This window comes from Paramormyrops kingsleyae, chromosome 21 (genome assembly GCF_048594095.1).
Source record: "Paramormyrops kingsleyae isolate MSU_618 chromosome 21, PKINGS_0.4, whole genome shotgun sequence".
Lineage (NCBI taxonomy): Eukaryota > Metazoa > Chordata > Actinopteri > Osteoglossiformes > Mormyridae > Paramormyrops > Paramormyrops kingsleyae.
In genome coordinates, this window is record NC_132817.1 from 4,785,335 (window position 1) to 4,813,003 (window position 27,669).

General features: G+C 47.7%; 3 protein-coding genes across 11 annotated transcripts in view; 1 reads left to right on the forward strand and 2 right to left on the reverse strand.

Moving 5' to 3' along the window:
• Window positions 1-494: 494 nt before the first annotated feature.
• Window positions 495-9,770, reverse strand: sap130b (Sin3A-associated protein b). Of its 3 annotated transcripts, none has more exons than XM_072704157.1 (22): window positions 9,624-9,770; window positions 8,529-8,986; window positions 7,727-7,848; window positions 7,339-7,598; window positions 6,877-6,960; window positions 6,663-6,789; window positions 6,407-6,528; window positions 6,181-6,305; window positions 5,778-5,925; window positions 5,612-5,702; window positions 5,256-5,360; window positions 5,020-5,161; window positions 4,700-4,818; window positions 4,351-4,623; window positions 4,032-4,206; window positions 3,838-3,942; window positions 3,357-3,712; window positions 3,022-3,264; window positions 2,632-2,757; window positions 2,443-2,546; window positions 2,204-2,317; window positions 495-1,936 (listed from the first exon to the last, which is right to left on the reverse strand). In XM_072704157.1, the coding sequence occupies exons 3-22, from the start codon at window positions 7,827-7,829 to the stop codon at window positions 1,778-1,780; spliced, it is 3,081 nt and encodes a 1,026-aa protein (XP_072560258.1). In that variant the 5' UTR covers window positions 7,830-7,848; window positions 8,529-8,986; window positions 9,624-9,770; the 3' UTR covers window positions 495-1,777. The 3 variants fall into 3 exon arrangements, with proteins under 3 accessions (XP_072560258.1, XP_023672464.1, XP_072560257.1); XM_023816696.2 differs by having other exon boundaries at window positions 6,877-6,984; XM_072704156.1 differs by having other exon boundaries at window positions 6,877-7,044.
• On the forward strand, window positions 9,136-27,296 carry LOC111846492 (dmX-like protein 2). 2 transcript variants are annotated; one of them, XM_023816698.2, is made up of 3 exons: window positions 9,136-9,703; window positions 9,785-9,902; window positions 10,223-18,511. In XM_023816698.2, the coding sequence occupies exons 1-3, from the start codon at window positions 9,474-9,476 to the stop codon at window positions 10,346-10,348; spliced, it is 474 nt and encodes a 157-aa protein (XP_023672466.2). In that variant the 5' UTR covers window positions 9,136-9,473; the 3' UTR covers window positions 10,349-18,511. The 2 variants fall into 2 exon arrangements, 1 of the variants encoding a protein (XP_023672466.2); XR_011984540.1 differs by lacking the exons at window positions 9,136-9,703; window positions 10,223-18,511 and adding an exon at window positions 25,299-27,296 and having other exon boundaries at window positions 9,792-9,902.
• Window positions 20,119-27,669, reverse strand: part of LOC140581466 (protein NLRC3-like) — a 114,058-nt gene continuing 106,507 nt past the window's right edge. For all 6 annotated transcript variants that reach the window (XM_072704146.1, XM_072704148.1, XM_072704149.1 and 3 more), the window contains 5 exons: window positions 25,294-25,467; window positions 23,735-23,908; window positions 23,278-23,451; window positions 23,121-23,167; window positions 20,119-21,078 (listed from right to left, as the gene is read on the reverse strand). In XM_072704146.1, coding sequence (XP_072560247.1) covers window positions 20,546-21,078; window positions 23,121-23,167; window positions 23,278-23,451; window positions 23,735-23,908; window positions 25,294-25,467 — 1,102 coding nt within the window. In that variant the 3' untranslated portion in view covers window positions 20,119-20,545. The remainder of the gene's footprint in view (window positions 21,079-23,120; window positions 23,168-23,277; window positions 23,452-23,734; window positions 23,909-25,293; window positions 25,468-27,669) is intronic.

Genomic DNA, 27,669 nt, shown 5'->3' on the forward strand with positions numbered 1-27,669 from the left:
CTACTTCCTCATCCACACACACTTTATGCCAGATGCGGGCAGGCAGACAAGGACAGTAACCGCAACCGCAACCATGCACACTGTTGCTGTATTATATTTTTCCCGCAAGCAACTGGTCAACAGATGTGTGTATGCGCTACGAGACCAGTTTCTGAGATGCTGGAATACCACAGCATTGTGGTCACCATGGCAACTGTGGATTCTAAGCTTCATGTTAAATTATGAACCACTTAGAGGCGATGATCGGACTTATATTTTGTGCAGGACTCAAAGTGGCAACAACCACTGTAACTAGGGGTGTCAGCTCCTGCAACTAGTCACAGAGAGCAGACAGAGTTACACACATCATACTTGCAGCTAACTAGCCAATGTTAAACTCCCCCTACATCAGGACTGCATTTACCCAAAACCAAAGCAATGAGGTTCAGTAAGTGTTACTGCGTGATCAACAAAAACCAAAGTTTAGCATTTGATTAAGCGACTGAACGACACACAAATGTACACTTTGTTTTTACTACAGTAATGAATTAACAAGATAACGACACAGAGTAAACCATATGTACATTAAAAAACAGCCATCTGAAACCACTCAATAAAAAAAGAAAAATCAAAATGAACCAGAACAGAAAACTACATTATCAAATAAAAAACAAACGCATTACAAATGAAGCCATTCTGCTTTACAAAAACAAAAATCTACTTTATATTTAACATATAACTGCCAGTTTGGTCTTTTCTGGTCTTGCATATATTTATACTTTGCTTTAAAACAAAAGAAAAATCCCCAAACCACCACCTCCTAATACACATCTCTGTCCATGTGTTATCCTCACTCGGACCAAATTTACATAACCAGATTTCCCACCTAAGCACGGCAGAATGGAAGGACCGGTGATCGTCTATTTAAAAGCCGGAATTCCTCACCCAGATCACGGCCAAGACCCGCGGCCCCCACCCCGAAGAGGCCATGGCTGTGGGCGTCTCCCGGCAGCGGACAGCAGTGGGTGGACCCAAGGAAGACCCCTGGACTCACACCACTTCAGAACCCTAGGTTAATGCGTGTCGCTTCGGGTTCTAGAGATCTAACATTTGCTGGGCTTGTTGAACGAAATTTGAAAGAGAAAAACCTGGCAGTAAATTGGGGCAGAAGCGATCGATCCCCCAAAAACTGTGCCAAAGGCTGCAGACCTGGGGGGCACCGCCAAAGGCACAACACAGCCAGCCTACAGGTCCCTCCTGGTGCCTCCCACCAACAGGGCGCATCCGCCAGCCCCCAGTCCCACGAGCAGCCCTCTAGCCACAGCTAACTGTCTCCATAACCACCCAACCACTGTGACATCGCCCCCTGTTGGCATTCCTCCTGGTGTGCCCAGTCCAGCCAAGGAAACTGGCAGGGAACACTGGCAACAAGAATATTTTAAGATAGAGATTTAAAAAAAAAAAAAAAAGAAAAAAATAAACCCGGTACTATGTCAACACAGAGTAAAATGAACCTGCGTGGTAGTCTAAGCAGCACGCATAACGAATCCACTCTGGTTGCCACCATCGAGTGCAGAGCACACCCAACCGCTTTCTAACCAATCCGCTCTCAGGTGGAGTTTCCGTCCAATCACGGCCATCGCTCCGCAGATCGCCAAACTGGCCAGTTAGAGCCACAAATGTTCTAGAGGCCTTTGGCGAGGGGGCCTCCTGGGCGGCTCCGGGCCGGGCGGAGCGGAGGGGAACGGCAGCCGTCCCGGCGGGAGGCGGGCCCAGCCGGGCCGGGCGGGCCGCCATCCTAGGCCTTGTCCTTGCGCTTTAGCTTGGACACCTTCTTGGGCCCGCCGTTCTTGTTAAGCAGCTTCAAGACGCGCTCCTTGTGGTCCAGTACCTTCATCATGGCCTCGCGGGCCTCCGTGATCTGGTCGATCACCAGTTTGCAGCGCTGCATGTTTCCCTGAGATGGAGAAAGGGAGACGAGATCGCTAGAGCAGCCTGCACTACACGCTAAACCTGTTAAATCCAGATTTCTAACAGGCACCTATATATTTATTTATAAAATGCTCCCAGGGAGGGGAAAAGAAAAAGAAAAAAAAAAAAACAGGCACAGTTGTCAGAAATCAACTTTGTTCACTACTGCCACCTACCTTCTGTGTAGGTTAATGCAACTCACTAAACACAGCATCAAAAGAAACAGCCAGACCCAGAGTCACCGAGGGCTCACCTGGATGAGCTCGTTGATGCGGTGGAGGTCGTCGTCAGCCCCAGCCTTCTTCTTGGGGAAAAGGCCTTCCTGCAGCGTGGAGAGTCGGCCGTAGACGTCGTGCTCCAGACTCGTCTAGAAGGGCAATGGATCGAGGAGTCCTAATCACTCTCCTGACCTTTTAGGTCCCTGATCAGGTTCTAAGTCACGTTTAGCCCCGCCCTCACGGTCAGGTCCCACCCCCTCACAGCATCGCTCACCAGCTGCAGCAGCTGTGCGGCACAAAGGTGAATCTTCCAGCCTTGCGCTCGGCAAGCGATGCCCTTCTGATTGGCCACATCCTGCAGGGTGCCTTTCTTCTCTTCTGAATGTGGGGGGGGGAGGGAAAAATCAGCCATTTCTTGCCACGATTAAATGGTAACTTCAATGTGAGGAATGCGGACACTGACCTTTGACCCTGATGTCGCTGTATCTCTGGAAATGATGGTAGGCCGCCTTCCAGGGGTTGCGGTAATGCCGCAGGAGGGTGACTGGGGGGCGTGAGCGGACGGGCACGTAGCGCACGCCTTCCTCATCTGCAGGCCGGGTTAGACACAGCAACCGTGAACAGGTGGTTACTGGTTTGAATCCCAAGACTCCCCCCCCCCCACCCCCAATTCAGCAGGGTGTTTAAGCGGGAATCACACCCAGCCGCTTCAGATAGAAAGTACCAGTCAGGTAAACGGGGGGGAAAAAAGTGAAACTGAAAAGCTGAAACTGGGGCAGTGAGGGGAGCGGGCGTCCCAGAGAGACAAGCCCCAACCACAGGGCCACCCTCAGGAGCCGGCAGCACCACCCACCAATGTACTCCTTGGGGGGAGACTTGCGCTTTTCGGGTCGGACGCTGAGGGGCCGGCTGGCCGCCTTCTCCTCGTCCGTACTGTTGGTCTCCACCATCTCGCTCTCCTCCGTGGAGATCACGTGCTGCTGCTTGCGTGGCTTCTTCCTAGGGGAGGCGCCGGGCATGACGTCGCCCGCGGGCACACCCAGCGCGTTCCCCACGGGGGGCAGGACGGCCGCCACCCCCGGCGTCACAGAGGAAACTGATGGGGGGGGAAGACAGACAGGGCACGGCGTGAGATTGGACTGCGGGGGAGCAAACTGGGGGCGGGAGTTGGGGGCCGGCAGAGCTTACCAGGCACCGACGTGTCCATGGGTTCCACCTCCTGCTTGATCTTGATCTCGGGGACGGCAGCACTGGCTGCTGTGCTGCTGGCCGCCGGCTGGGTGGGCGGAGCCACCACGTTGGCCATAGAGGCAGGGATGGGCGGGGCCACCGCCATGGCCGCGGGGATGGCGGAGAGGGCAGCAGCCGACTGGGACGGGGGTGCGACCGCTGTGAGGAGGGCCGGCACTGCCTGGGAGGGATGCTGGGCGGGAGTGGGCGTGGCCTGTTGCTGGGGCTGCTCTCCAGTCTGGCTTGGCAGGGCGTCCACAGCGGTCACCACCGGTGGTGCCATGGCGACGTGGATGTCGGACTTGGGCTTCACTCTACAGGGGAAAGGCAGCCCTGAATGTTACTGCAATGCATTGTGGGTCGGCGGATCCGTTAGCAGGAATCAACCATCACACCAAGAAGGACCTATGAGACGGGGAGACCCATTGATCCAACTCACCCGGCGGGCCGCGGCGACCCAGAAGCACTTCTAATGGCACTGTCCAGTCTGGGGCTGGTCACTTCACTAGGCTGGGCTGGGATCAGATTTTTCCTAACAGCAGATCTTAAAGAAAAACAAAACCCTCCATTAACTATGAGCTCACCCACTACCAACAAACCCCCCCCCCAGCCACCTGTCCCCCCACTACCAACCCCTCATTGGCAGGCTTCTTGCGCAGGATGCTGGGTCTGGGGGATGACACCAGCGTGGGGGTCCCGGCCCCGGCGCCCTGAGGGTGCGTGGGCCCCGCCGTGGTGACAGGAGGCGCGGCGCCGAACGTGCTGCTGATGGGGTTGGCCACCAGGGCGGAGCCATCTGCTAGGACCACTGACAAAGCAACCACAAGAGACAGCGGTCAAAATCCCATTGTATCAGTAAGAGCGAGATTGAGAACCAGCAGAAAAATCACTAAGGGCACATGGGTCCCAGCCCAAGCCTGCGGTACAGCCAGCGTGGGGCGGCTTGACGAACCCGAGGCCTTGGTCTCCGCCTGGGGCTGCTGGGCACTAATGGGTGTGGCCTGGAGGCCCTGCGCGCCCATGGGGGCGGGGTTATGCAGCCCCTGAGCCCCGACGGGCACTGACTGGATGCTCTGCGCTGCCATGGCAGCTGGCTGGATGCCCTGCGTGCTGATCTGGGCGATGCGGTCGACCGTCATCAGCTGCATGGAATTCAGGTGGACGGTGGGGGCCACGCCCACACCGGTCTGCTGTGGCATGGCGGAGCTGGGGGCTTGTGGGGTCACTGAGGGGGGGAGGACACATGCCTTTAACTGGTGGGGCAGAGCAGGGGATAAGGAGAGAACAAGAACGGCCGGTACCTGGATACTGGCGGATGGTGGACACCGTGCTGGTGATGGGGGTGTAGGTATGCGTCAGCGGGTAGGGGGACGAGGAGTACGTGGGCAGGAAGTACTGAAATTGCACTGGCACTGGTTGCCTGTAGGGGGCATACATTGTACAGATTGTTTATTAATCGATTTTACTAATTAATTCTGATCACATACAAGATTCTGTATTCAAGGTGTTGGAAGTCTGCTAAAGAATGAAGTACAAGAGTCACCTGGTAAATCAAGCGTTAACAAAATATTCAACATGTCTTTGCCTAAGTCCTGTCCCCACCATGCCTGCCATCAATCACCTGTTATCGCTCCTGGTCTCCATGGTGACTGGATTGGGGGAGGAGCGGTGGGTGGGGAGGGGAATGATGTTCCCCCGGTCCACGGGGTAGTCCGGCTGGATGCGGGGGGAGGTGTGAGCGATGGGCTGGGGCACCACCTTGGCTGTGGGGGGGGGGGGGGGGGTGGAGAGGGTCAGCGAAAGCTCAGGGCTGAGAAGTCCGCAGACACGGCGAGGACAGGCAGGGGGCGAGCTTACCCACGGGGATGGCGGAGGTGGTCACCGCCGTAGCGTGGGACGAATGGGAAGCCATCGTCATGGTGACAATGTTGCTGGTGGTCATCTGCGTATGGGGCACAGAGCCTGGGGGAATTTATAAAGGCAGAATTTACGAAGGGGGCGCTGCCATTCCCACCTTCCGCAGCCAACCAGCAACCCGTCCCCATGGCCCCGTGCTGGGGGGGAAGGCTACTGGAACTGTGCATGGTTCTATAGTCTTTACACAAATAGTCCCACCCACAATAGCATTTTTAGTCACCGGCAAACAAAGAATTTCCACTGAATAACTGCTGAGATTTCCTTGCAAGGTCAGATAAAGGTCAGAATGCTCCTACCGGTAGTGGTGGGTGATGGCACAGTGTTGGTAGCCAGGATGGGGGCCACTGTCGCCGCGGCGACGGGAGTCACGGTGCTGAAAATGGACTTCTGCGAGGAGAGAAGGGATGATGTCAGAACGAAAAGAGGTGACAGGCTGGCAGGGTGGGGGGAGGCGGGTCGAACCTGTGCCATGGCGTGGGGGACCTGGGGCTTCTGCGTGCCCATGGCGGGGTGGGAGGGCAGCGTGATGCGAGTGGCTGTGTCGCGAGGGGGGGGCGGCCGCTGGATGCTGATGGTGGCCGGGGGGGGGTGCATAGTGAGGCCTGAGCGCCTGGAAGGAAAGATGACATGGGTCACAAGGGTGATAAAGGAGGAGTGTGACCATGTGCAATGGGGACGGATGCAGACGCAGCTGCAGCGTGGGCTGGAATGAACAGCGCAAAGAGGGTAGGTGTCTGTAAACTTCATATTCCATGTAGGCATCTAAATCGAATGAATGCAGTCCAGTACTGTCATGTGACCAACAGTCATGTGACCAACAGTCATGTGAGCACAGGGGCAATAGAAGACCCCAAGTCCTACTCACCCCTGCAGCATTTCCGCCGGATGTGTGGCTGCCGTGGTGATGACGGGGGACTGGGCTCGGGTAGCGGAGACCGGGGCCACCACCGTGGGCAGCACGGCTGTGGAGGTGGTCACGATGGGGCGTGACTGGGGGGGGAGGGGTCACAGAAAATGTATTAATGTTAGGCTCCACCTCCACAGCTTATAAAGTCAAAGTTTAGGTTCTCTGATGCGGACAAGAGATGCACCTGAATGGGCTGGTGGATGATGTGCTGCACTGGGGGCTGGCCAGCACCGGCGCTCGGACCCGAGGCGGGCCGGAGGACGGTGGGACCCTTGGTGCTGGACATCACAGCGGCAGCAGCAGCTCCTGGTGACGTGGGACGGAGGGATGGTCACTACCGGCAACGCCTCACGGAGACGCTCGACCACAGCCAAACCGACCATCACATCCAAGGCCGCAATGTTTCAACACCCCCGCCTCCCCCCCCACAAGAAGCTCACCTTTGGGCAGATGGGAGGTGAAGGTATGAGGGGGTGGCGCTGACGAGCCGATCTGGAGGGCAGGTGTGCTGCTGCGGATAATCTGCACGTTGGCGGCCATCAGGTGGTGCAGGTTACTGGAATGGCCCTGGAACGAGAAGCCGGCCTCGGTGAAGCGGCCCTCTGAGGCAGAGCACCCCCATGAGCACGCCCGAAGATGGGCGGGGAGTCGCACCTGCTGCCCGCTGATGGTCGCCACAGGAATCGCCGGCGTCTGAGGCATGCTGCTCTCCATGGTGACAGTCACGTGGCCCGGCACCTTGGGGGGCAAAGCGAGGAGGCCCTGGGTGGAAGCCGGGGCAGGGGCGATCAGCCGACTGGGCATGGGCGTCTTCAGGGTGGACTGGTGAATCGGACAGCATTGTGACCAATTGGATGGCTCGGGGCCCACATTAACCAATCAGAGCACACATGCTGCCATTTTATGTTAACATCTATCTGCCGTAAACATAATACTGCACGGGAGTTTTAGCTTTCGCTCATTAGCTCACTGAACACACAGCAAACCCATGCTGATTAAGCTAGACGCTGTCGCAACTGGTCATTTGCATTTACGCATATTTGCAAACACTGAAAAATTGCAGTACTGTGAGTCTGCCTTGATGACACGTATCGCAAACGGGAGCTGAGCCAGTACCTTCATAGGCCCCTCTGCGAAGGCCAATGGGAGGGCCTGCGTGATGTGGGTGGGCGGGGCCGACACAGTGACAGGCGTGCCAGGCTGGATGGGTAGGTGCTGGGGCACGGTCAGGGGCTGTCCATGGGCCTGCACCTGTGGATAGGGCCTGACGACCACCGTCTCCTGCTTGTCGTCTCTGAATGGCAGGCTCCCAGCCCCACTGGGGGGGTGTTCCCGTGGCCCATGGTCAGCGTCACGGCAGCTCTCCTCACTACCCCCTGTGGGGAAGAAGTCAGTATTACAGCTAATGCTAGCACCAACACTACCTGTCCTTACACATACATGCTTTGCTGGCACATAACAAGCAGACAGGTTTCCCCCTCCCCTTTTAAACCCGTCACCATACCTTGATTTGACTGACTTCCCGGTACCATGGCGCTGCTGGGAACCGGAGCTTGCCCATGGCCCGGGGGAGGGACTCCTGACCGCGGAAACTGCTGAGAGCTCATCTTCAGACGGACTGTCGATCTGCATACAAACAACTTAACTCATTCAATGCAAATCTCGGTATTAGCGAAAGGCAAAACTATTTCACCATCATATGTTTTGCTTGATTAATTCAGCATAGGGAACACAGGCTGACTGCTAACGTTAACTAAATAAGCTAGCAGCAATACGACTCGGAATTATGAGATGGCAAAGAAGAGAAATGAGCAGTATCCCCTTCAAGTACGTGATGCAAAGCTTCCCCACTGCAATGCTACCAACAAACGCGGAGTGCATGTTAATCAGACACCCAGCTAAGTGACTTCACACGGTGGCGGATCCGCAAACTGGATTAATCTCTAGACCAGTATGATAGCACAGATGGGTAGCTACGTGCTCACGTAGCTTCACGATCGGATTATCGCCAAAGAACGGCTTTCACAAGAAAAATCTCTGGAGAAACTGTATGTGCAAGGAGAAAAGCAATATGTCGCTGGGTTTCGATACATTTTTTAATTAGAAAGGCATCCAAGCCAAGTGATGTGAATCCGCGCTGACATCCAACTACGGCTTAATGAACTAACCGGCTAGTCAGTTATATCGGTAAGAGGGCGCAGGCTGCATCATTCTTTTTAGACCAAGGTTTCATCCAGGAATTAAAGCAAACGTTCTTTTGAGCGCATTAGAAAGTAATGTGCACACAGCATAAAAGGCGCCCTCACCAAAACGGCTTCTTCAGCTTCCTTCGGGCACAAGATCTGCTGAACTTCTAAATCGGAGACCAGAACACAGTCTGAGGCGGCTCTTGGTTCGCATCGATCAGGAAGCTTCCTTAACTTTGAGTTTTTCTTGCGATTGGAATTTTGGTATATATAATCCAACTCATCGTAAGCCGTATTTTTGTACGGGGGGGGTCGATCTTCTCTACCCGTCTCTTCGACAACACTTATGAGTCACACCGGAAAAGGCGGAGTCTCTGGCAAAAAGGGAAAAATAACATCCAATCGGATTGCGGGATTGGAGCGGCGCCGTCCAATGGCACACGAGCTTCTGTCGGGCGCGGGTGCGTGCTGGGCACGGCCCAATCGTCCGGCGCGTTCTTGTGTCGCGTGGGGATGAAAAAAGCCACAAGGAGAACGAAGTCAACCATCAGCCCGCCCCTAGTGTAAACGTTTCAGCCCTGGATCAAAAAAGAAAATTGTTAAAATACATGTAAACCAAAAGAACCTGCGAGCTCGTTTCCAATTAAATTTTGCACAGTCCTTTAATATCGTACTTCAAAATTACAGAATAGCGACAATATTTTATCCATTATAATAACCGGTTCCACTGGTAATACTTCTCTCCTTAAATACTCAAAAACTTTAGACGCAAGTAATTCATTTTTGATTATAAGTCAGTCAGTTCGTTGACTTGTTATTTTTCTGTTCTGAATATGTATTTGACGGTCAGAACTCAAATTATTCTCACTATATTGCGATATTTAACCGGCTCTTTCATTTCTCAGCGTGCTATGATCCACTTCCTCGGCGCATAAAAATGTGTTTATATTAGTGGCTGCTATGGCAGATCCAGCCGTAATGGATAATAAGTGAAGTATCAGTGGGTTTCAAAGCATATTGTTCAGAGGCGTACAGCTGTAAAAGAAAGTGAGATTATAAGACAATATGAATTGCGAAACGGTATGTAACGGGAGGGAGGCTTTTATTTTGAAGTGTCGAAGCCCAAAAGCCACCGGAAGTACGTTTCAGCACCGGCAGACTCTGGAGAGGATGAGTAAGTTTGATGGGCCGCCACCCAATTACATCAAAACCTACCCGGCTGACATCAGCGTGGAGGGCAGTCCGGCTGTCCTCCGGCACAAGGCCATGTTGGAGCCCGATAACACACCTTTTAAGTATGTCCACCCCCCTCACCGACCCTTTGCAGAGCACCAACTGTTTTATCTGCAGCTATCTGTGACTCCTGCTCTCTCCAGGACGAAACACCACTTATGGTTTCCTGTAAGGCGTCTGTGGCACTTCTTGGTCAAACAGGAAATCCTCCAGGAGATTCTGATCCGATATATCTTCAGTAAGAAGCGGAAGCAGACTGAGGTAATGAGGCAGAGCTGAGTCTGTCCCCCCCACGCCTGGAAACACCAGCCTCGCTCCCTTTTCCGTTCATAATCATCCCGGGGAAGTTGCATTTGCCCTTAACACCTGTATTACCTCCCGTTGCTGCTATATACTGCAGTAATTGTCATACATGCCTGTCACTTGTCTTAGCGAGTCTAAGCATTGCCCCTCTTTGGCCTGCTGCTTTTGGGTGTAACATCACACAAATATATCAGTGAGTAATACGTTTTCTTGTCTGACATGCATTTTTTCTCTCTCTATGCTTCTGTGCACCAAAAGCTTTTTTTTTTCGTGCCCAGATACGGGGAGAGTTTCACTCCTCATGCTGCGTGCGCACCAATCGGCAGACGTGTGGAGGGATCGCGACCCACACGCTCCAGTCTTTCCGTGTGGGGCGGGTGGTGCAGGGCAGCAGGCTGGATTAGCCCTAATTCCACCTGCTGCCATCGCCCGTGTCCGGACGCTTTTTTATCCTCCCTGTCCTTTTAGCGATCGTGATTATTTTACACTGGGTTTGGATTTGGGGAGGGTGGTCCGGGTTATTGGATTTTAAACGTGTGTCTTTTGAATGATTTTACTGTTAGGGTTTGAGTAGAAGACGTTTTGTGGAGGGGGGTGTGATCTCCGTTGTTTTTAGTTGATATTCAGGCGGGGTGGGAACTTTTAAAGCGTGAAGTAGCGAGTGTTTTAAGACTCGAGGATGGTTGTAGAGCAGGTGTTGAGCAAGCTGGAGCTGGTTGTTGTTGGTCGGGGGGCGGGGATCCTTTACGGGTCTCTGCTCTCCAGGATGAATTCTCTCCTATATGAGAGAAAGCAGACAGGGGCGGCGGTCAGGAGCGGGGTGCGTTTCATTGCGCTGGGTGAAGTGTCTCCTACATTTTTTTCGAGTGTTGAGGAGTGGAGGGGGGCGGCCGGCCTATTGCTTGCAGTGACATAGATAGATACTTTATTTATCCCCAAAGAGGAAATTCGGATATCCAGTAGCTCCTTTTTTTGGGGCTATTGATTAGCACTACGGTGGCCTTACTCGACAAAGTAGCTCAACTCGTTTCAGATCAGCGACCAATCGGTCATTTAGAGACAGGCATGCATTCTACGGCAGGGATGCCTTTTTCGGCATAACACCGGCTCCGGAAGCGCCCTTACGCCAGAATTTTATCGGGCTTTTAACGTAATTTTAGTCCCGATTTTACAGGTTTTATATAATGATATTTTAGACAGTGGCGAGATGAATGGCACCATCAAGCTGGGGCTTTTAAAGCTTTTATATAAGACGACAGATGAGAGGGACAATTTAGCGAATTATAATCCCCTCACCATGCTAAATACGGATGATAAGATTTTAGCCTCTGTCTTAGCATCCCGCCTCAGCCGGGTAGTGCCGCCTCTCGTGTGACCCCACCCAAGCGTTTGGAGTGGTGGGCCGTAGCATACTGGGTACCATCAGAGATGTGCAGGTGGCGGTTGGCTATATAGAAACGGCAGGGACCCCTGGATATCTTGTTCAGCTGGACTTTGCGAAGGCCTGTAACGGTCTGTGCGTCCGGGCTGCCCCCTGTCGGCCGCATTACCTCCCCCGTTTATCAGTACGCTGATGGCACCTCTCTCCTGCAGCCTGACAGTGTGAGTGCTGCTCTGCAGAGTGTCCTGCGTTACTGTCAGATCACTGGGGCTACGGTCAGCCTGGGCGAGTCTATGTACTTACGCCTGGGCTGCGCTGGGGTGCTGCCTGCTGAACTGGGTGTGGTGGAGGCTGAGGGGGATTTGCGCCTCCTTTGCGCTTCTCCCCAGCATCACGCCGATGATGCGACGGTGAGGATGTGGGGCCTCCTTACGGGGGGGTGGAGCGACGGCTGGCCCGGTGGAGCGGTCGTCTCCTCTCGCTGCAGCAGAGGGCTTTCTCGCACATTATAATAATAATAATAATACATTTTATTTAAAAAGGCGCCTTTCTGACACTCAAGGTCACCGTACAGGCATACATAAAAATTTATACACACTACAAAAGGTACAATGCAAGAAATACATTAAAATGAATATAAATGACAAATAAAAGGAGTTTACAATGAATAGGCTTGTTTGAACAGATAGGTTTTGAGTCCAGATTTGAAATGAGGAAATGAGTCCATATTTCTAAGATGAGATGGGAGGCAGTTCCAGAGGCGGGGAGCAGAGCGGCTAAATGCTCTGCTCCCCATTGTGGTAAGACGGGCAGGTGGAACAGACAAATATAATGAGGAAGAGGATCTGAGAGAGCGAGATGGAATGGAAACATGAAGGAGGTCAGATAAATAGGGGGGAGAAAGGTTGTGGATGGCTTTGAATGTCAGCAAGAGGACTTTAAACTGGATACGGAACTGTATAGGGAGCCAGTGTAACTGCTGAAGAACAGGAGTGATGTGGTGGACAGATGGGGTTCGGGTAATAATTCGGGCAGCTGAATTCTGGACTTGTTGAAGTTTACGAAGGGACTTGTGAGGGAGACCCAAGAGAAGTGAATTGCAGTAGTCTAGACGGGAAGTCACTAGACTGTGAACAAGAATGGCTGCAGAATAGGGGGTAAGAGATGGACGGAGACGATTAATATTTCTTAAATGAAAGTAAGCTGACCGGGTAATGTTATTAATGTGTGATTGAAATGATAGTGTGCTATCAAGGATGACACCCAGACTCCTAACCTGCGGGGATGGTGAAATGGAGGAGTTATCAACTATGATAGAGAAACTGTTAGTTTTGGATAATGTGGATTTACTACCAATGAGGATAACCTCAGTTTTATCACTGTTAAGTTTAAGAAAGTTAAGAGTAAACCAGGATTTTATTTCAGCAATACAATCAATGAGAGTAGTGGGTGGTAAAGTGGCTGAGGGCTTTGTAGTGAGGTAGAGTTGGGTGTCATCCGCATAGCAGTGGAAATTAACATTAAATTTACGTAAAATATTACCGAGGGGAAGTAGGTAGATGATAAAAAGAAGGGGCCCCAGGACAGAGCCCTGGGGCACACCTGTAGTGACAGATGAGAGAGTAGATTTAAATGATTTAAGCTGAACGAACTGAGTGCGGCCAGAGAGATAGGATTTTAGCCAATTTAGGGGAGTGTGAATAATACCAATGGATGATAATCTATTAAGGAGGGTGGTGTGACAAATGGTGTCAAAGGCCGCACTCAGGTCAAGAAGGATTAGAATGGTGAGTAGTCCAGAATCCGCTGCCATAAGAAGGTCATTAGTGATTTTTACAAGTGCTGTTTCAGTACTGTGAAGTGGGCGGAAACCAGATTGGAACTGTTCATAAAGATTATTTTGAGATAGGTGAGAATGAATTTGAGTGGCAACTGTTTTTTCGAGAATTTTGGAAATGAAAGGTAAATTAGAAATAGGACGAAAGTTGTTGAAATTTGAAGGGTCAGCACCAGGCTTTTTCAGAATAGGTGTAATGACAGCAGTTTTGAGGGATATTGGAACAATTCCAGTAGTAAGAGAGGAGTGAATAATGGAAGCGATGATAGGGAGCAAAGAGGGAAGACAGGATTTGACAAGATATGTAGGTAAAGGGTCTAGTTGACATGTAGACGGTTTAGATTTCTGGATGAGTTCAGTGAGTTCTGAGAAAGAGGGCAGGTAAAAAGAAGAGAGTGTGTGTATGGGTGGATGAAGGTCAACAAAGGTGTGGGGTTGGTAAGGAATGGAGTCAAGATGTTGATAAATATTGCAGATTTTAGCATTGAAGAATGACATGATAGAATTACAGAAAGAATTTGTAAACAAATGAGGAGGCAAACAATCCTGTGGCTGAGTAATATTATTTAAAATAGTGAAAAGTGATTTTGAATTTCCTTGATTAGCAGTGATTAAACTGGAATAGTACTGAGATTTAGTAGTGGCAATGGAATCCTTGTAATGCAAAATATGGTTATTATATAGTTCTTTATGTATAGTGAGACCAGTTTTCCTATACAGTCGTTCAAGTTGTCGTCCTTTTGCTTTCATAAGTCGAAGACCAGTGGTGAACCAGGGGGCAGAAACAGTGAATGAAACAGGTCGAGTTTTTAACGGAGCAAGGTAGTTGAGAATGTTTAAAAGTCCAGTATTATAATGAGAAACCAAATCATCAGGGGTAGAGAAATCGTGGATATCAGAGATAGCAGAAGAGTCAATGGTTGTAGTTAAAGTGGCTAAGTTAATGTTTTTTATATTGCGAAAGGTGATATGACGTGGTGTCTTAATAATTGAGAGGGTGAGTTCAGCTGTAAATGAGATGAGAAAATGATCCGTTATAGGGAGTTCATCAGCTGTAATGTTGATGGGAGTGACACCAGAACAGCAAATCAAATCTAAAATGTGACCTTTGGAGTGTGTAGAGAAAGTTGTATACTGAAGAAACCCAAAACTGTCCAGGCAGGAAATGAAATCTTTAGTGAGGGGCAGATTGGGATTGTCCACATGGATATTGAAATCGCCCAACAATATTATATTTGATGATAAAGTGGATAAATAAGCAAGAAAACCAGCAAAATCATCTAAAAAGTTACAATTAAGTTTGGGTGGGCGGTAAACAGTGGCGATGATGGTTGGAATTTGACCAGATAGTACACAAACCATATGCTCAAACGAACTAAAAATAGGTGTGGATACTGGCAAGACTTTCCATTTCTCGCGGTAAAACATCGCGAGACCGCCTCCCCGACCCGTGCCACGGGGTTGTGATTTGTAAACAAATCCCGGTGGTGCAGCTTCATTGAGCAGTGAAAAGTCATTAGGTTTTTGCCAGGTCTCTGTTAAAAATATAAAATCTAACTCACGGTCAATGATGAGGTCCCGGATGATATGTCCCTTGGTTGACAGAGAACGAACGTTAAGAAGAGCGCACTTGAGTGGAGTGTTGTCCAAGCTGGAAGTGTTAGGCGACCGGCTTAGGCGGGCTAACACGCTGTGGTTGACGGCACGGCTGACAGAGCGTGTACGTCGAGAGCTGGACCAGATGGACTTTAAGGCTGTAGAGCTGTAAGAGTTGAAATTCCGACGGGAGCCTCGATGGTTGTATCTCCGCCGTGGATAGTAAATGATATCCGGGTGGAGATGGAGTACAGCTGGCGGGGGGACGAGCAAATGACTCCGTAGCCGAATCAGGTCAGTAATTGTGTACTGGTATAAACCCGTCACTGGCAAGAAAACAGGTAGCAAAAAAAACCAGACACAAACGAACCATAAAAACAGTTGTAGCAGCATCTTAGGTTTAAGAAATCCGCACAAAATTAGATAAAAATCGGATAAAAATCGGATAACAGTTCATAAATTTACCGAAACGAGCAGCGGCAGTAAGTCATGCCAGCGTTCACTCGTCACTTCCGTCGTTTCCACATACCAATTATATCAGGCTGAGGAGGGCTGTGATGGACTTCATCTGGGCGAGGGGCTGTATCATGGTTGCCTATGACGTCGTGATTGGCTCCCCTGGGATTGGCGGGCTAGGCGGGTGAAGGTGGTGCAGGCTTACCTGGATGGGGGGTCACCTTCCCCATGGAAGGAGGTCCTCTCGCTTGGTCTGGCAGTGTGCTGGGAGTGAGCTAGCAGAGGACACTCTTTGGATGCGTCTGCGGCCTAGCATGCTGCAAGGAATCCCTACATTTTACGTGCATCTATTGTCTGTGTGGGGTGAATTTCTGGATCACGCTGTTGTGGTGCCGGTGGGGCGGCAGCTGCTGCTCCCAAACCCGAACATCCTCACCGAGGGGCGGCCCTTGGATTTTCGGCACTGGTGGGTGGCGGGAGTCCGCCAAGTGCGTGATCTCTTATTATCCTGCTGCCATATTTGACCAGGTTGAGCAGGTACACGAGGGGGCTTCTAAGGTCACTGTGGCACGGCAGTCCCTATCGGCAAGGGCTGCCCTCCCCCCTGACTGGGTGCATGTAATAGAAGGGACTGCACACACCTGGCTGGATGCCCCCCGTGTCCCCCGCGTGTTTGTCAGGCGGGGGCTCGTCATCTGCTGTTGCCACTAGGAGATTGTATGATTAGAGACTTTGCCCACCTGTTTCGACAGACTACAGTTGTTGCTCCCGTAGCGGAGAGGTTCTGGTTCCAAAAATATCCAAATCTGTCACGTTAGGTGCTGCGGGGGGACGTGGTGAGAGGCACGGCAGACCCGGCTCTGGAGAGCTTTTGATTTTAAGTTTCACCATCACACTATTTAAACGATGAGGAGGCTGCATCGTATGGGCTTGGGGTGCGACGGTACAGGTATCCCACGGTACGGTATGTACCTCGGTATTTGGGCCACGGTTTCGGTTCGGTTTAAATACAACACTACAAATAACACAAGAAAACAAATAATAAACTGCCTCTTATTTATGTATAAAATATCTATACATGTATAAAATTCAAACCTACAAAATGTAAACAAAAACACTTTAAAAAATGTCAAAGTGCCTCTTAAAGTGCTCTAAACACTCTATATTCCACTCGAGGCTCTGTGCTTGAGCCAAATCCTTTTCGATGGCTTTGCGCGCTTTGTCATAGAGGTCGGGAATTATAACGTCGCTGAAATGTGTACGGCAGGGCACAACATAACGTGGGTCAAGCGTTTTAATTAAGTGGCAAAACCCCGCATCTTCGACAACAGAAAAGGGTTGCAAATCTTTAGCAATGAACGTTCCCACTGCACGGGTTATTTCCTTATGTTAATCGGATGTAGCAGGGTATGTCTGTTGAAAAGCTTTTTCGATAGACACTTGTTTACCTGCAGTTACCTTTTCGTCTGTCCTCCAATCAGGAACCGTTATATCAGCATGACTACGCCTGAGATGCTTAGCCATATTGCTCGTGTTTCCATTAGCGTATGGGACACGTGTTAGGCAATGTTTACAAACAGTGACATTTCTATTAACTGTTTTGACTCCCTGGTTGTTGTATTGTACAGCGAACCCGAAAAAAATCCATACTGGACATTTGTACGAAGCCGGTGCTTCTTCAAACTTCTGCCTCTCAACTGTTCCGCTAGTGCTGGCCATACTTGTTTGTTTTTCTTTTTTTCTGCGTCTGCGTACCGAGCTGCGAGCTCAGCTCCAGTTACGTCAGTGTGAGAGGGCGAGTGGGTGGAGCCACAACAGTGATTGGACATTAACTCACGGTGGAGGGCTTTCGCTCATTGGCGCTTACTGTTTAACTGGAGCCTGATAAGCATTAATCGACATTTTCAAAAGGAAGTGCAAAAACGAAATACCGCGGTACACAAGGGCGTATTTTACCGAGTACCGTTGCATCCCTAGTATGGGCATGGTGGCGTCGCGGCCGTACCTACCGTACCATTTGTTTATTAATTGTTCTCTCTTACTTGATTTTAATGTCTGGGTGACTGAGGTAGTCTTTTCGATGTCTGGGATGGCAGGGATCGGGAGCGCTTTTAATGTAAGAGTGTGGCAGCAACTGTTTTTATGTGGTTTTACTCGTGGCCTTCCATATTCTGATGTTTTATCCCTGTTTTTAACTGTTGCAAAATATTCTGTGTGGTTGAGAAGGAACTGTGTCAGACATGATGGTGTGGTTTTAAACCCGATAGTAAACCCGGTTTAGGAAGGTTTGAACTGGATGCTACTTGTGAATTCTTGGCCCCGTCTGGTTTGATTGCCACTTTTATTTCTGGACCTTTTGTTTCTTTTTTTTGGGGGGGGGATGTTTGATTTGGAAATGGGATGATTTTTGAGAGTGGGTTTTATCAGTGTGTTTTTTAGTCTTGTATTTTTTGGTGATTTGTGTTTTCTTGTATTATTTATTGATGTTCTGTATTTTGATTGGATTAAATGTTTTTTTTATTTTATTTTTTATTATTTCACATTAAATGATGATAGACATGCTTCACTAGGCTTGACTGCGGAGGTGTAGTTCACAGGCTGCACCTGTGACTTACCCCCCTGGTTGATGCTATTACTGCTCTGGGGTACCTTTCCCAAACAACGATGGAAGTTAGCATTAACGATGCATCATACTATGGTAGTTCAAATTAACCAACATCCGACGTACGACTGTTTACCAAAACCATCGTACCACAGTAGTATGAACCACGTTAGTTTTTAACTACTGTAGTTTGAACTACAATGGTTTCAGCGATGAATGGTCTGACTCACGGCAAGTCGTGCGCAAAAACGAACAAACTTCATAATATCAATGGTCTAACTTTAACAGCCGGTCGCATACAAAAATTCGCGAACTGTAATATATAAATATAGAATAACCAAACATCACAGACGTCATCGTACTACGTAAGTTGCTAACGTAGGTGGCAACTATGGTTTTGGGAAACGCACCCCTGTGCAGTGCTGTGTTGCATAGTCATGTCTGAGTGGTTTAATTAGGAAAAAAATAAAAGTGGTTAGCACAGCTATCTCATGCCTCTGGGACCTGGTTTAAGCCTCACCCTCCCCACACACCACCACCACAATAGTGTGTTCACCCCCATCCCAGTCTAAAAACAGTGTACCCTGCCTTGTGCCCACACTCCAATAGGACAAGCATTTTAAGGAATTAATAATTGACACTTTATTGAAAAATCTCTTTAGATTGCTTTCATTGAAAGCAGCCTCACACATACCAAGGCCAGGTTCAAATCCCCTACAGCTCCCTGTGTGTGGAGCCTGTACAGCCAGGTAGTCTGTACACCAGGGGTCTCAAACTCCGGTCCTGGAGAGCTACCTTCCAGTAGGTTTTCTATCATACCCGGCTTCTGATGAGCCACACCTGTTCTCAGGAGCAGTAGGCGGGGTGGTGGCTGGATAGCACAGTGCTGCCTCACAGCCAAGGAACCTGGGTTCAAATCCCCCATAGCTCCCTGTGTCTTATTTTACTGTTTTGTCAGCTGTTGTTGATTTGTGGATAGGAAATCATTCTTTGTTGGGGGTACAGTGTGGCTCAGTGGGTTAAGCTGCTATGTCTGTAATCAGAAGGTTGCAGGTTCAAATCCCACCCCACCCCACCCCACCCTACCCTACCCTACCCTACCCAGGGTAATTCCTAACTCTGTTCTTTGATCAAAAATAAGTATGCTTTTTATTTGTCAGGCTAGAACCGGCAACCTCCAGATCACAGGTGCCGGAGACTTAGTGTGTTGCGCCACCATCCAGCCTCCGACCACCAACCCTTAAGGGGCCAACATATAACGATCTGCCGGGGTAACGTCGCATAGTAGATGGACGTGGCTCCGGCTTGAACCAGCGACCTCCGGATCGCAGGTGCCGGAGACTTAGTGTGTTGCGCCACCATCCAGCCTCCGACCACCAACCCTTAAGGGGTCAACATATAACGATCTGCCGGGGTAACGTCGCATAGTAGATGGACGTGGCTCCGGCTTGAACCAGCGACCTCCGGATCGCAGGTGCCGGAGACTTAGTGTGTTGCGCCACCATCCAGCCTCCGACCACCAACCCTTAAGGGGTCAACATATAACGATCTGCCGGGGTAACGTCGCATAGTAGATGGACGTGGCTCCGGCTTGAACCAGCGACCTCCGGATCGCAGGTGCCGGAGACTTAGTGTGTTGCGCCACCATCCAGCCTCCGACCACCAACCCTTAAGGGGTCAACATATCATGATCTGCTGGATAACGTAGTATAGTAGAGGATGTGACTCAGGCTTGAACCACTACTTTTTCCAAAAGATACCAAGCAACCCTTAATGAGGCCTTACAGTAAAGCACCAGGATCTTCTTAGACAAACAACCCAACTGGGCTCCCATCCAAACACAGGCCAGACCCAATCTTGCTCAGCTTCACACAGACTGCAAGGTCCAAACTGCAGGTACCATGGTTGCTGACAATTCAGTACAGTGTTTCACTGAGAATGTGAGCTGGCAGAGGATCAGGTTCAGGCGACGAGGGAGGAACAGGTGAGGCTCGTTAGCGCCACACAACAGGGAACACAGGGGAACAGGCATGCAGGGCATGACAGTATGTTTTTAATGTGATTTATTGTTTTTATGTTTCCAGCTCTACAGATGTTTTTTGCTTTCTCAGTTGTCTGCAGTTAAACGGTTATTATATATGCCGATTTAGTCTACAAGTGCATTATGCTCAGTTGTAGTATTAAAGTGAATTTTAAGCATTGTGTAAGCAGGAGGAAGAGCGATTAATACCACCAGTACCATCTGTTTAATTATGTTACTCTGCTATGCTTTGGGCACCGATGAATCCGGACATTAACAGGATAGAGTAGAAGGCCTTTATTTTCATTGTAGAGAGGAAAATACAATATATACATAAATATATAGAATGTACATATACAGGGGAGCGGGTTACCTTATGCTTCCCCCCCACCAGGATTACATTTCGTTATGTTTTAGTCAGAAAGAAAAGGTTATTTTGCCTAACATCAGTCATACTTCAGAAAAAAAAGGAGCTGGATGAAGTGGCCGGGGAGAGGGAAGTCTGGGTTTCCCTGCTGAGACTGCTGCCCCCGCGACCCGACCTCGGATTCAGCAGGAGATGGATGGATGGATGGTTATTTTGCCTATCATCAGTCATACTTCAGAAAAAAATGGATTATACAGGTTAAAACGCAGAGATTTACCGTGGAGAAGTGGCAACATGTCACACTGTGATACAGTAAAAATGATTCCTCCAGCAGGCAGTGAACTATCCCATTATGCACAGCCACACTGGGGAGTCTCGAGAAACTCGAAACCCTGGACAGAGGGGCTCAGTGAATGAGGAGGTGAACCTGTGCAGGAGGGTCAGTCCATCAGAGGAGACTCTGTAGAAGGACAGAGCATTAGCCTCCCAGTCCAGATACACTCCTACTCTGCGGGAGCCTGAGGGCCGTATGGGTATGGGAGTCTGTTCATTCTTGTGCCAGACAGAGTAACTGCGAGGACCACCGCGCAAACTCCATGACTTGTCATTGGCTCCAAGCAGACAGTCAGCACTCCATCCTTTCCTCCTGATTCCTTTGTACGTCACTCCTATTTCAGCTCTATCTCCATCCCACTCAGCTTCCCAGTAACAGCGGCCAGTCAGACTCTCTCTGCACAGAACTTGGGCTTCGGTCTCAAATCTCTCTGGATGATCAGGATATGGCTGCTCTGCCCCCCTTGTCACCTTCCTGTTCCCCTCTGACAGAGACAGGCCTCTGTGTGCTGTGTTGTGGTCCAGTGTCAGCTGGCAGGAGTCTGTAAGCAGGTGGAAGAGTGATAAATACCATCAGGCAGACCAGCATCTCCGCCATTTAATCACTGTCACACCTCACACACCGACACAGAACTTGCCCCGATACACATTTTATCCCCAATATACTCCTGTAGCCCCCGCGCTGTGTGAGAGACAGACTCGCTTCGGACTTCACTGCACTTTAGCCTGTATTTTATTTTTCCGTACAACAGGAAAACAGCACAACATATTTACCACAAAATCTGACACCAAAGATTAATTCTAAAAGGGTCTTTACTTTAAAATACGAACTCCCTCCCAGCAACGATAACCGCAGACTGAGCAGTGAGGCCGGTATCACTGCCAGTTAGGGGGAGAGTACGGGTGCCATCTTAGGACAATATTAATCAATCTCAAAAAGGAAACACGTACACTTACCGCATGCGCAAAAAGAACAAACGTGAAGGATTTTTGTTATTGCATTTTTTTACATTGAAACTAGTCACAAAAAACATTAAGCACCTTAGGGAGTATTTTACTATCTACATTAGAGTGAAATTGGTCTCTTATTTCCACATTGCTGGGGGTTTCTTCCCTTTCTGTGAATTAACAAAATCAGACTTTCCATTGTGGTACTAGGGAGGGACCCCTTTCCAGAACATTACCAAAGAGTAATAGCAGTCTAGCAGCTAAGATATCACAGAAGGTTTTATAAAAATCAGATTAGTAACCATCATCTCCAGAGGCCCGACCTGGTCTAAGGTCCATAATATCATCCTTAATCTCCTGTAATGTTATGTCTCATTCCAGTAAATCTCTACTACTTGGAGACAGACAAGGCACCTCAACTGATGAAAAGAACTGGTCTTATTGGTCTGTAAAGCCCTCTGCCTGGGATGGATATAGGTTACGATAAAATTCCCTGAAAACCTCACTGATACACTTTTTCCCTGTACTTAGTTCCCTCTGACTGTTAAATATAGATGGGATGATATTTTGGACACTAAGCTGTTTATCCCTAAATGTGAGCAATTTACTGGCCCTTTCTCCATGTTCATAGTATTGCTGTTTGGTGCAGAACAGGGCAAATTCAGCTTTCTTTTGATAATGGTATTCATGTGGAATCTCAGGATATTCACTTTACTTAAAATAGTTTTGTCTGCTTTTTTGACATATTCTTTATGAACTTCTATCATTTGCCATTCTATCTTAAGTTTTTAACTGTCAGTTTTTTTCCGGTATGAGCAATATTGGATTAACCGTCCCCTATAAACTGAGATCATCCCCGGTAACGCCAGGGTCCAAGACAGAGCCGTCATTATGTAGCCAATATTCTCCTATGGCTGTTCTCATGAACTTACAGACCGGCTCATTAGTAAGAGTGAGTTATTAAATGGCCATCGTATAGCTCTCTCATCATCATCTAAGGTGGTCAGTGCAATATCAACCTCTGCATGATCAGAGAGAATTACATTTCCAGTACAAGCACTCTGAATACTGCTAACAAAACCCATAGAGATCAATATATAATCAATTCTGGAATAAGAGATATGTGGGTGGGAAATGAATGCAGAGTCTTTTCCAAAGGATAGAGTGTTTCCCTGATATCTATTAGGCTTAGGTCCTCCAACATCGTATCAGTGACTGTGTGCGTCAGAAGAGTGCCCTGTCTGTCAGAGGATTGCCCGCCTCCCCCCCCCCCCCCCTCAAAAGTGTCTATGGCTAAATCTACTTAAGACCAGATATGTGAAAAATATACTTAAGTACAGTACTGAAGTAACTCTACTTTGTTACTTTCCAACACTGGACACTGTAATACATTGAATTTCATATCAGCATATAAAAGTTAATTTTTTGCCTATTATGGCTACTTCTGGTGTGTCAGCGTCATTCACTCCTGCCAAAGTGAATAATGCTCTCGTTCACATTCAGTAGCTGAACTGATTTGTCCAGTACACTGTTCAACCAAATTTATGAACAGAGCTCATCTAGTGTGCTCATGTACAACACTGGATGTAGAATTAATGGTATTCATAAAAAAAAAAAAACGCTCAAGCAAACGTACATCTCTGGACCCCCGGTCTGGTCCGGCACTCTCCACTGTGATCCACACTATAAGAGAAGCAGAATTACATAATACAGGAATATCCATTTATTTAATTATTGTATCTGTCTCACATACATGTGTCTGTAGCAGGAACAGGCACACACTCTGTACTCACTTCAGCTTCTCCAGTTTACAGCTGCGATCCTCCAGTACAGCAGAGAGCAGCTTCACTCCTGAGTCTCCTGGGTGATTGTAGCTCAGATCCAGCTCTCTCAGGTGTGAGGGCTTTGACCTCAGAGCTGAAGCCAGGGAAGAACAGCCTTCTTCTGTGATTCTACAACCTGACAGCCTGCAGAGAGACAGAAAAAAACTCTCAGATAAAGAAGATCACCTCACCATTATAAGCATTACTTTTAAGGAAATGTGACTATTTTACAATTACAATACAACTACTTTCAATACTTAGTTTGCAGTGTGGAATACCCATTAGTACCTACCTCAGTATCTCCAGTATACAGTGTGGAATACCCAGTAATACTGACCTCAGTATCTCCAGTATACGGTGTGGAATACCCAATAATACTGAGCTCAGTATCTCCAGTACACAGTGTGGAATACCCAGTAGTACCTACTTCAGTATCTCCAGTTTACAGTGGGAATCCACCAGTCCAGCAGAGAGCAGTTTCACTCCTGAATCCTCCAGGTCATTATGACTCAGGTCCAGCTCTCTCAGGGGTGAGGAGTTTGATCTGAGAGCTGAAGCCAGCGCCTCACAGCATTTCTCTGTGAGATTACAGCTGCCCACCCTTAGGAAAATTAAACACTCATCAAACCACTTTTTACACTGGTACACCATATATTAAATTACAGTGGTACCTCAGAACTCGAATTTAATCCGTTCAGAACTCTGGATCGAATCCTAAAAAGTTCGAGTTGTGATGGAATTTTCCTCATAAGAAATAATGGAAAACCAATTAATTGGTTCCCAACCAAAAAAATTACATCTAAATATGTTTTTTAGCATTTAAACACAAAATGAACAGGATAAAACAAGAAGAGCATATACTGTACTAAACACATCTAAGCAAATAAATGCATCCAAACAATGTGTAAAGTTAAAAAAAACAACGTGTCCTGCCCTGATCGTCCGCTCTTTCCGTGTGCCACGACCCCTCGTTAACCCCATGTGTGATCCCCATGTGATCAGCTGTTTCTGGTTGTTGTCATTAGTCCTCTGTATTTAGTCTGCGTTTCAGTTTGTTTCCCCAGTCCGGTCATCGTATTGTCCGTCTGCGTTTTGCCTGCCTTACCTGTAATTAAACCCCGTATTCCCCGATACCCTGACGTCTGCACCTTTGTCTCCGTTCCATCCCTGCTCGGCACGACAATATTATTATAATTAAATGTATTCATGGTTTATTATTAATATTAAAATAATTAATAAGAAATCTTTATTTTTAAATGTATTTTATTATATAATTACTGTTACTGTCTATCATTGTCTAAATGTATTTTTACTGTCTAAATATATGTACTAAGCTCGTGTAAACATGCACGATGCTATCACAGCGAATGCGACACTTAGACTGAAGCGTTACCCTCTGTTTCCGCTGAGAGATGTGCTGCGTGACTCATTTCCCTGCGCGCACAAGTTATCTTAGGCTGGCATTCACGGTTTGACTTCTGAGATTTTTTTTCTAACTGGTTGGTTTGACTTTTAAGAAATTCGAGTTCTAATGAGTTTGAGAACTGAGGTACCACTGTATTAAAATATTAAATTAACTGAGGAGAATAGAGGTCATAATGAAACAGATTTTTTTTTAAACGCTGAATTTACTAAGAAACATTCTAACAATCATCCTGGTTCTGACTGGTGCCCATTATATTGTTATCCATGGTCCATGTTAAAGGCAGGATGTTTATTTTCAATATTACTGTCAGATTTTTTTTTTTAATTCTATTAACTAACCAACACTAATCATTTGCATGTATTAAGAATGAATGGCTGTTTCCTGTTTCACTGCTTGCTTGTTTCTAACCTGGACTGAGTGCTGATAAGTTTGTGGGATATAAGGAAGTAGGACAAGAAAAATAAGCTGTTTGTGTTTGATTATGATGTCACTGCTGAAATGCATTCTGGGTTTTCTAGATGTCCAGTTTCATTTTAGTAAAATTGATATTCTATACTCACTTCAGCTTCTCCAGTGTACAGCTGGGATCCTCCAGTAGAGCAGAGAGCAGCTTCACTCCTGAGTCTCCTGGGTGATTGTAGCTCAGATCCAGCTCTCTCAGGTATGAGGGGTTTGAACTGAGAGCTGAAGCCAGCACCTCACAGCATTTCTCTGTGACATCACAGCTGTCCAGCCTGGAAAAGAAATCACATTAAGACAGAGACATACACAATCTACACTCCAGTAACAGTACTGATGTATACTATCAAATATATGCTCATCTTTTGGGGAAAAAAAGTTTTGCTGAAATAAAATTGTTTTTTTTGTGCTGAGCAACTGACATTACCTTAACTTTTCAGGGTTATAAAAGTTATGTCATTTATTGTTATGTCATTTGTTAGTTTTTGGCATTTTCCAACTGTGTGCACTTGAAGTGAAACTTCTTAGGAGGCATGTTACTCTCTGATACTCCGACTTCCTCATGCTCCATGTGAACATTAGTCTGCACTGATGCGGTACATTGTGCTCTATATACTGAACCACAGACCACTACCATGCGGTATTTGCTAAAGTGTGGATAAGCTGCACTTCAAGAGAGCTTCACTTGGCTTATCTGAGGAATGGGACATTCTTGAATACTTGCACTAAGTGGGGTCAATGGAACAAAGCCGTTCTATTTTATTCTATTCTTTCCTGTCCCAGGAGCAGCAGAGGGCGCCAGTGAGCAGCCAGAGACAGCAGTCTTCTGGAAGCTCCCATCTATCACATGAACACACATTCACAAACCACTTATAAATAGGGGTGCACCGATCGATCGGCGCACCGATCGATCGGCCTCGATCACGTTAATTTGAGGGGATCAGAAATCGACCATATTCCCATGAGATCCACCGATCTTAGTTATATGCTTTTAACTCTTTGGGATCGAGTATGTCGTCGACGACATCGCGTACTTTTCGCGTCTATTTCAGTTTATAAATATCTCGCTGAAATCTTAATGTATAATCATGAAAAAAACACTGGCTAAATCCGTAATCTGTCTTCTTTTCAAAACGTCCATTGTCGGAAGTATTAAAGTTTTTTTAATTAGGTTAAATCGGCAAAAAAGTAAACCATGTCATCTTACTTTGTTTTACCTGCATCGGGGGCGTGTAGTACCGCTCTCACCCGAAGATCGCTATTCACATTCTAAATAGCCGCATTAGCGCGTATTCAAATCGCATTCGCATGGTAATTTGATTAACAGCGCAACGGTGAAACGCGATCCAGATACATCCCCTTCAGCGCCATAAAAGGGGGTTGGGGACGTGGCCAGGTGACAATGGCTCATTCATACACATGAAAGTTGCTACATATTCAATGAAAGGAGCCAGAAATAGTTACATGAGTTAGGTTTTTCTTATTTATTTATCCAAATTAATGTTGCATCTACACCATTTAGTCATCTTCATGTAGCCAAGACTTTGGTGATCAGATATCTGGGATCAAAACAAACTGCCAGCATTGCTTACTATGTACTTTTATAATGTTTCTGCAAGTGTTCCAAACTGCATTTTGCAATGTCTATACTTTGATGTCAAATTTCAAACTTAACAAAAATCTGACATATTTACAATATATATTAAAATAAAGATGAGTGTAATGGCAAAACAAATATATAAGAAATAATTTATTTGCCATGAATTAAGTGTGATGAAATGTGTGATCATGCCCCAGTCAGTGAAAGTGTGTTTCCTACCCCTAGGCCCCAGAGGGTTAAATCAGCCTTTTCTCCCATTCCCGAGAGAGGTGCAGTGCAGGCTGCCTCCCTCCCTATTTTTTGGACAAGTGTGTCATAACAGCTATATATATATTTTTTTTTTACAAAATTAGAGAAATTAAAGTCTGGAAGAAAAAATATGATTTTGTAGTTCAAACAGCAATGCTCATTTATATGTTCATTTATATTTGAGGACACTACCTCATGTTTTGTGAGTATTCATATCAAATTACTCAATAAAAATGGAAACATTGAAGTAACTGTCTTTTAGTTATGAAAGAAACAAGATCGGCAAAAAAAAATCGAGATCGGCAGGTAAGGTTGCCTAAGGATCGGTGATCGTTGATCGGCCAGAAAACTGCAATCGGTGCACCCCTACTTATAAACCCTTCAGATCAGGGGTATGGGTTAAACTGTGTTTCCACCGACTGAGTATCCCTGCCCCCCCCCCCCCCCGCCATTTCTGTAGCAGATTAGGATGCCGCGCCCACGAACGGAGGGCAGACTGGATGGGAACGGAAATGTCACTTTTTTCTTTTAAACTCCATTACTACCCTCAGTCATTATAAAATCTGTGTTGCAGATTATCACTAAAATCAAGCCTGGTTATTAATCCATGAGGAGGAATAAACTGTAT